The sequence below is a fragment of the Athene noctua genome, chromosome 25 (genome assembly GCF_965140245.1).
Source record: "Athene noctua chromosome 25, bAthNoc1.hap1.1, whole genome shotgun sequence".
NCBI lineage: Eukaryota > Metazoa > Chordata > Aves > Strigiformes > Strigidae > Athene > Athene noctua.
Window position 1 is genome coordinate 3,284,058 of NC_134061.1, and position 9,581 is coordinate 3,293,638.

A 9,581-nucleotide genomic window follows, 5' to 3' on the forward strand; every position below is an offset into this window, starting at 1 on the left:
GCACCCTATGGACACGGCACCCTATGGACACGACACCCTATGGACACGGCACCCTATGGACACGACACCCTATAGACACGGCACCCTATGGACACGGCACCCTATAGACACGGCACCCTATGGACACGGCACCCTATAGACACGGCACCCTATAGACACGGCACCCTATGGACACGACACCCTATGGACACGACACCCTATGGACACAACACCCTATAGACACGACACCCTATAGACACGGCACCCTATAGACACGGCACCCTATAGACACGACACCCTATGGACACGACACCCTATGGACACGACACCCTATGGACACAACACCCTATAGACACGACACCCTATAGACACGGCACCCTATAGACACGGCACCCTATAGACGTGACACCCTATAGATGTGGCACCCTATAGCCACGGCACCCTATAGACATGACACCCTATAGCCACGGCACCCTATGGACACGGCACCCTATGGACACGGCACCCTATAGACACGGCACCCTATAGACACGACACCCTATGGACACGGCACCCTATGGACACCGCACCCTATAGACACGGCACCCTATGGACACGACACCCTATGGACACGACACCCTATGGACACCGCACCCTATAGACACGGCACCCTATGGACACGGCAGCTCTCAGCCAAGGGGGGCACAGAACAGCGTACCGGGGGGACACATTCGCCCCCCCCGGTGGCAGCGCAGGGACACGGCGGGACACGGGCCCGGCCCCGGGCTGGCAGCGTGTGTGCACACGCGTGTGGGAGGTGCACAAGCGTGTGCAGGAGGGGGGCTGGGTGCTGCAGGGACACACGCGTGTGAGGAAGCACACGAACACCGACACGCCTGTGCCAGCAAAGGGTACACACACACACACACACACACACAGAGGCACACACACGTGCAAATCACACCCTTGCACACCCACCCCCACCCCCCGACTCGTGCACCACCCCCCCACCCAGTGCCTGCAGCTCTGCTGACCTCTCCCGGCAGCACCGAGGAAGAGCCGGTGCGGGCAATGGTGCACACACGCACACACTCACACTCACACGCACACACACACACCCTGACACACGCACACACACACACCACCCCCGATCCCCCAACAGACCCAGCCGCCAAACCCCAAATAGAGCAACATGTGCACACACACGTGCAACACACACATGCACAAACACACGCACACACGCACACCCTGACACACACACAACACCCCCCCCCGCTCCAGCACCCACAGCCACCAAACCCCAAATAGAGGAGCATGTGCACACACACACGTGTGCACACACGCGCAATTACACACATGCACACTTGTGCACACACAGACACACGCACGCACCCAACACCCACCCCCTCCAGCACCCACAGCCACCAAACCCCAAACAGAGCCACACGTGCACACACACGTGTGCAACACACACCTGTGCACACACACACGGACACATACACATGGACACACACACACCTGACACACACACACAACACCCCACACACACCCCCCCTCCAGCACCCACAGCCACCAAACCCCAAATAGAGCCACACGTGCACACACACGTGTGCAACACACACCTGTGCACACACACACGGACACATACACATGGACACACACACACGTGCACACACACTCACACACACACCTGACACACACACACAACACCCCCCACACCCCCCCCCCTCCAGCACCCACAGCCACCAAACCCCAGAGCCACACGTGCACACACACGTGTGCAACACACACCTGTGCACACACACACGGACACATACACATGGACACACACACACGTGCACACACACTCACACACACACCTGACACACACACACAACACCCCCCACACACCCCCCCTCCAGCACCCACAGCCACCAAACCCCAGAGCCACACGTGCACACACACACACGTGTGCACACACGTGCAAGTGCACACACACGTACACAATGACACACACAAACACCCCCAACCCCTCCAGCACCCCCAACCATCCAACCCCAAATAGAAACATGTGCGAGCACACACACGCGTGTGCACATGTGTGCACACACACACACATTCCCCCCCCCCCCCCCCCCCCCAGACCCACAAACACCCTCCAGGCACCAAACTGGCCCAAAACACCAATTTGCAGAAAAAAAAACAGCAGCAGCTGGGAGGGGGGCGGGGGGGGGGAGAGGCAGAGGTGACAGACGGGTGACACCGGTGACACTGCGGGGGGGGGGGGGGTGTCCCCCCCAACTGGATTCAGGCAGAAGGGACAAACCTGCTGCGTTTCTCTCCTTTAATAAAAGTCACAACAAAGTACCAAAAAGGAGCAACTTGGGGACAGGGATGGTGGGGGGGGGCCATGGGGGGGGCACTGGGGTGAGGGGGGGGGCGCACACATAACTGGAGCCTCATAAACTCCCCGTGTCCCCATCCCTTGGGGTCACCCCACGGCAGCCCCCAGTGAGCCCCCAGCTGCGGTGCTCCCCCCCACCCCCGAGTTAATTACAGGGTTAATTAAGGGTTAATGACAGGGATGAACCCACGTGGGTCGCGGGGGGGGGTTATTGCTACCTGGGAGGGGGTGATGGGGGGCACAAGGGACAGGGAGGGACACCACCCCCCCCCCCCTCTGGTAAGGATGAAACGGGGTCCCTGGGGGGGGCTGCAGCCTTGTAGGATGGGGGTGTCCATTCCAGCTTACAGGGCTCCAGCTGGGTGTGACCCCCCCATCTCACCCCCCCGTCCCAGTCCCAGTCCTTGGGGGGGTCCCGACCCACACGCTGCCCCCCAGGGGAGGGAGGGGTGGTGTTTCCCCATGGGGAAACTGAGGCACGGGGGCTACGAGGGGCCAACGCCACACAGTGCTGTGGGGCCCCTCCTACCCCTTCCTGTGCCCCCCCCCGTGCTGCGGGGGGGGGCATGGGGGGGGCACAGTGCCCTGGGATAATACAGAGAGGGGTGAGGTTTTGGCAGTGAATAGCTGTGTGGGTGCTGGGCACGGCGCTGGGGGGGGGCCGTGTCCCCCCCTCCATGGGCTGCTTCTGCTCCCCCCCCCCCCCCCCCTCAAATCTAGGGCTGGGTAGGAGTGAGAAAGGGGTCCCGCTTGGGGGGGGGGGGGGGGGGGGGGGGAGGTGAGCTCAGCATAGAGCCAGCCCCCCCATCTCACCCCTCAGGGTGCTGAGCACTGCGAGCTCATCACACCAGTGGGTCTGTAAGAACACACCCTCCGCCCCCCCCCCCAGCCGCCGCCGGGCTGGGGAGGGGGGAAGGTGTTAAAAGGACCCCCCCCACAAGGTGGGAAGGTGGGGGGGGGGGTGCAGGGGGGGCACTAATAGACCCAGCTGACGGGCACCCACTGGGGCTGGGCGCGCAGGCGCTCCATGGCCTCGCGCAGCCGCCCGAAGGTGCGCTCCAGGTCGTCGTTGGTCAGGCTGAGGTCGAAGTAGTGGCCGTAGCCACGCTGGATCCGGCCGCTCTCCTCCACCGTCCGCTTGGCGTCCGCCTCCTGTCACCCCCCCCCGGCCCCGGACAAAATTCCTGCCTCAGTTTCCCCAGCGCGTCTCCCCACGCACCCCGCAGCCCCTCGGGAGGGCACCCACCGTCAGCTGTTTGGTAGCCACGCCGCTCTCCAGCGCCGCTCGGTTCATGGCTCGCAGCGTCTCCGGGCTGGGGGCTTCGATGAAAACCACATACGGCACGAATTCGGCCGTTCTCAGCACCTTCACTGCCTGGGCGGGAGGGGACGGCGCTGAGCCTCAGTGTTGGGGTGGGGAGGGGGCGCACCTCCCGATTTTTGGGGGTGTATATCCCAGAATCCCAGAGTCATCCGGGTTGGAAAAGCCCTTGCAGCTTCTCCAGCCCAACCATGACCCTCCCCCTGACCCTTCCCAACTCCCCCAGATCCCTCAGCACTGGCTCAGCCCGACTCTTCAACCCCCCCAGGGATCCCGGGGACTCCCCCCTGCCCTGGGCAGCCCATTCCAACGCCCAACAGCCCCTTCTGCACAGAAATCCTTCCTCAGAGCCAGCCTGACCCTGCCCTGGGCAGCTTGAGGCCATTCCCTCGGGGCCTGGCGCTGGGGCCTTGGCTCCAGAGACTCATCCCCCCTCTCTGCCCCCTCCTGGCAGGGAGTTGCAGAGGGCCAGGAGGTCTCCCCTCAGCCTCCTCTTCTCCAGACTGAACCCCCCCAGTGCCCCCAGCCGCTCCCCAGCAGACCTGTGCTCCAGACCCTGCCCCAGCTCCGTTGCCCTTCTCTGGCCACGCTCGAGTCATTCAATGGCCTTTTTGGGGTGAGGGGCCCAACACTGAACCCCCTCAGCGAGGGGCGGCCTCACCAGTGCTGAGCCCAGGGCTCAGATCCCTTCCCTGTCCCTGCTGGCCACGCCAGTGCTGACACAAGCCAGGATGCCATCGGCCTCCTCGGCCCCCTGGGCACACTCTGGCTCATTCTCACCCCCCCCAGTCCCTCTCTGACTGGCAGCTCTCCAGCCACCCCTCCCCAGGCCTGTAGCCCTGCTGGGGGTTGTTGTGGCCCAAGGGCAGCCCCCGGCATTTGCCCTCGGTGAAACTCCCCCAGTTGGGCTCAGCCCATGGCTCCGGCCTGGCCAGGTCTCCCTGCAGCCTCCCCACCCTCGAGCCCATCAACACTCCCCCCAACTGGGTGTCCTCTGCAAGGGGGTCACTCGATCCCCCACATACGTGTCCCCCCGGTCACACCTGGGGGTTCACATCCAGGATGCACATCTTGCCGGCCTCCACCACGGCGCGGATGGAGTCGATCTTGGTGCCGTAGAGGTTCCCCTCGTACTCCCCGTGCTCCAGGTACCGCCCGGCCTTGATGTCGGCCTCCATCTCCCCCCGCGACACGAAGCGGTAGCCCTGCCCGTCCTTCTCGCTCTCCTTCGGCTTCCTCGATGTGTCTAGGCCGAGGGGACGGGGGGACGGGGCTCAATCTCAGTGTCACCCACCTGACCCCCCACCCCGGGGTGAGGGGGGCACCCACAGCGCGTGGGGATGGGCTGTGGGGGGGACAGGGATGCAGGGGGGGGGCACAGGGATGGGGCAGGGGAGAGGGATGAAGGGAGGGGACAGGGTTGATGGGGCAGACAGGGACAATCAGGGGGGACAGAGACAATGGGGGGGACAGGGATGATGGAGGGACAGGAATGCTGGGGGGGGGGAAAGGGGTAATGGGGGGGAGAGGGATGCTGGGGGTGACAGGGACAATCGGGAGAGGACAGGGACAATGGGGGCGACAAGGACAATCAGGGGGGACAGGGATGATGGGGGAAAACGATGCTGTGGGGGACAGGGACAATCAGGGCTGACGGGGGATGCTGGGGCAGGGGACAATCAGGGAGGGGACAGGGATGATGGAGAGGACAGGGATGCTCCCAGGGGACAGGGATGCTGGGGGGGGGGACACACAGGGACAATCAGGGGGGACAGAGATGATGGGGGGACAGGGATGCTCCCAGGGGACAGCGATACTGGTGAGGGACGTTGGTGCCTGGGGGGATGGTGATGCTCAGGGGGGTGTCAGTGACGCTGGGGGGGACACGGGGACACTCACAGGGGATGGTGGTGCCGTAACGCGCCTGGTCCGACATGATGAGCTTGTTCTTGAGGCTGCGGCGCCCCACGCCCTGGGCGCCGATGAGCACCAGGGTTTTCCGGCGGAAGGGGGGCATGCGGGCCACCTCCTCGTAGATCAGCAGCTCGTGGCGGTCGAACTCTGGGCGAGGGACAGGGCTGTCACCCGCCGGGGGACCCCAAATCCCACGAGGTGCCACCACGAGCCTGCCTGGGGAATGTCCCCTGCCCCGCTTCCCTGGGGGAACACCACGGTGGGGACACGCTCACCGGCGTTCTTCGTGGTCAGGTACATCATCCTCTTCTTCCTCTTCCCGCTGAGGCTGCCACAGAGGGCCCCTGCCGAGGGCACGGGGACTGGCTGAGCTGGGGACGGGGACAGGGACAGTGCCGTGGCACGGGGACAGTGCCAGGGGAGCCGGGACCGGCCGCACGGACAGAGCCACGGGGATGGGGACATCACCATGGGGCGATGGGGACGCTGCCATGGGGTGTAGGGGACCCTCGGGAGGTGACCACCCGTGTTGTCCCCCACCCTGTCACCCCCAGGGCCGTGTCCCCCCCGTACCGGGGCTGGGGGCCACCTCCACGTCCCGCTTGACGAAGGCCTTGCGCTTCTCCTCCAGCAGCTGGCTGGGCACCAGCCCCGCGCTGCCCCCCTCCACGTGGCACGCCTGGGGGGACAATGTCACGTGTGGGGACCCCCCCCAGCCCCACTGGGACCCCCTCAGCCCCACAAACTACCCCATCTCCCAGAGACACCCCCCAGCCCTGAGGAACCCGCATCCCCCACGGACACCCCCCAGCCTCACAGATCCCTCAGGTTCCCACAGAACCCCCACCTTCCAAGGACCCCCCCGGTCCCACAGGGATCACCCCCCAGCCCCAGGGACCCCTCGAGTTCCCAGAGACCCCTCTCCAGCTCCTAGGGACCCCCTCAACCCCAGGGATCCCCCCACATCTTCCAGGGACAGTCTCCAGCCCCAGCGACCCCCCCCCCCAACCCCACAGAGACCCCCCTCAGCTCCAGGGATGCCTCAAGCTCCCAGAGACCCCACTCCAGCTTCCAGGGACCCCCCCAGGTCCACACACACCCCCCTCCCCTGCCCCAGTGACCCTCCCAGTTTCCAGGGTCCCTCCACAGCTCCAGGCCCCCCCCGCCCCATCTCCCAGGGTCGCCCCCCCAACCCAGGGCCCCTCCCCATCTCCCAGGGACGCCCCCCCAGCCCCAGCGACCCTCTGTGCACCCCAGCTGCCACTGGGTCCCCCAGGAGGGGGCCAAAGAGCCAAAACCAGCCCCACCCTGAGGCCCCCCCACACGCCCAACCTGCCACCAGTTGGGGTCATCCTGGTTGACGATCTGCAGCAGGTCACCGGCCATGAACTTGAGCCCGGCCTCCTTGCAGGGGATGAGGCTGTCGGTGGCCGGGTCGTAGTCGAAATGGCACTTGACAAAGACCTGGGGACCCGCGGGGGGGGGTCAGCGGCGTGGGGGGGGGGGGGAAGTGGGCAAAGTGGGGGTCCACCAGTCACCTGGGTCCCCCGCTCTGCATCACCCGGCTGCTGCCGGCCCACCAGCGCGCCGGGGGGAAACGCGGGACCCCTGCGCCCCCCCTACACGCGTGTGCACCCCGCTATGTGCCCCCCCCCCGCGCCGCCCGGCGCAGCCACGCACGCACGGCACCCGCACACACGCAGGCGGCAGCGGCCGCCGCCGCCGCACCCCACAGGGCCCCCACGGCGGCCCCCACGCACAGCCCCGCACCCACACACAGGCACACGCAGGCGCCCAGCGCCGCCACCGCCAGCCCCGTGATGGCACACATGAGTGTCCTCGCACACGCCACGCACACGCGTGTGCTCGCCCGGCGGCTGGCCCGGCGGTAGCAGGGGGGCCCACGGGGCCAGCCCGGCGCAGGGACACGCGGTGCCAGGGGACACGATGACAACGCGGCTTTGTCCCCGCAGAGCCGGGGTGATGGCAGGCGCCTGCGCCGGGCTGGCACGGGGATGGGGCGGGGGGGCACACAGGGCCCCCTCTGCCAGTCAGGGGCACCCAGGTGCTGCTGTGGGGACAAGGAAAGGGACAGAGACAGGGACAGGGACCACCGCAGCCAGGTGCCAGGCTCACAGGGCACAGAGGGGGATGCTGGGGTCCCACTAGCCACGGGGCATGTGGGCACAGGGCAAGTCCCTGCTAGTGTTGGGGGGACATGGGGACATGGGGACACAGGGACAGGGGGACACAGGGACAGCGGGACAGGGTGACGTGGGGACACGAGGCAGGGGGATATAAGGACATGGGGACATGAGAACACAAAGACAGGGACATCGGGACAGGGGGATACGAGGACATGAAGACAGGGGGACAGGGGGACACAGGGACAGGGGGACATGAGGACATGGGGACAGGGGGGCTGCAAGGCTCAAGAGACACACGGGGAGATGAGGCACGTGGCACGGGGACGTGGCACACACGAGCACGGGGACGTCAGCGGGGTGGCACGGGGACAACACGGACACAGGGACCCGCAGGCAGGGGGCTGGGTGCAGATGTGGGGTGCAGGGGGTGAAAATGTGGGGTGCGGGGTTGGGTGTGTGTATGGGGTGCAGGGGGGTGCGGGGAGGGGTGCAGATGTGGGGTGCAGTGGGGGTGCAGGGGGGCGCAGGGGGGGTGCAGCTGTGGGGTGCTGTTGGGTGCAGGGGGGTTCAGGGGGGTGCAGCTGTGGGGTGCGGGGGGGCTCCGGGCGGTACCTGCCGGGGCGGGGGGGGCTCCTGGTAGCTGGGCAGGATCTTGAGGACGACGCTGCCGCTGGCCTGGCGCAGGGAGTCCTGCAGCGCGCGGGGGTCGCTGCCCACCGCCCGCCCGTTCACCTCCCGGATGACGTCCCCCACGTGCAGCAGCCCCTGCTGCGCCACCATCCCCCCGTGCAGGATGCGGGCGATCACCAGCTCCCCCCGCTCCACCCGGAACGTCACCCCCTGGGGGGGGCACACACGCGGTCCTGCCTCAGCCCCAGAGGCTGGGGTCCCCCACACAGCACCCTCCGGGCGCCCCCACAACCACCCCAGCGCCCCCCAGTGCCTCCAGCACCCCCCAACACCGCCAGCACCCCTCAGCACCCCCAAACGCCCCCCAACGCCCCCCAGCACCCCTCAGCACCCCCAAACGCCCCCCAGCACCCCTCAGCACCCTCCAGCACCCCCCCGCACCCCCCTAGCGCCCCCAGCACCCCCCAACACCCTGAATGTCCCCAGCACCCCCCAACACTCCTAGCCCCCCTCAAAGACCCCATCACCCCCTGCAATGTCCTGAATGTGCTCAGCACCCCCCAACAATCCCAGCACCCCCCAATGCCTCAAGAACCCCCCAAAACCTCCAGCACCCCTCAATGCCCTGGATGTCCCCAGCACCCCCAAACACCCCCAGCACCCCCAAACATCCCAGCACCCCCAAACACTCCCAGCACCTCCCAACACCCACAGCACCCCCCAATACCCTGAATGTCCCCAGCACCCCCAAACATCCCAGCACCCCCAAACACTCCCAGCACCTCCCAACACCCACAGCACCCCCCAATACCCTGAATGTCCCCAGCACCCCCAAACATCCCAGCACCCCCAAACATCCCAGCACCCCCCAGTACCCTGAATGTCCCCAGCACCCCCCAACGCTCCCAGTACCCCCAATGTCCTGAATGTCCCCAGCACCCCCAAACACCCCCAGCACCCCCAAACACCCTGAATGTCCCCAGCACCCCCAAACACTCCCAGCAACCCCCAGTACCCTGAATGTCCCCAGCACCCCCAAACACCCCCAGCACCCCCAAACATCCCAGCACCCCCCAACGCCCCCAGCACCCCCAAACATCCCAGCACCCCCAACGCTCCCAGTACCCCCAATGTCCTGAATGTCCCCAGCACCCCCAAACATCCCAGCACCCCCCAACACCCCCAGCACCCCCAAACACTCCCAGCAACTCCCAGTACCCTGAATGTC

At 66.4% G+C, this 9,581-nt stretch overlaps 1 protein-coding gene across 1 annotated transcript; it reads right to left on the reverse strand.

Annotated features, from left to right (window-relative positions):
* Nucleotides 1-3,083: 3,083 nt before the first annotated feature.
* Nucleotides 3,084-8,561, reverse strand: MPP2 (MAGUK p55 scaffold protein 2). The gene is made up of 8 exons (XM_074926513.1): nt 8,336-8,561; nt 6,909-7,040; nt 6,150-6,255; nt 5,852-5,947; nt 5,562-5,723; nt 4,706-4,908; nt 3,588-3,716; nt 3,084-3,493 (listed from the first exon to the last, which is right to left on the reverse strand). The coding sequence occupies exons 1-8, from the start codon at nt 8,501-8,503 to the stop codon at nt 3,317-3,319; spliced, it is 1,173 nt and encodes a 390-aa protein (XP_074782614.1). The 5' UTR covers nt 8,504-8,561; the 3' UTR covers nt 3,084-3,316.
* Nucleotides 8,562-9,581: the final 1,020 nt, after the last annotated feature.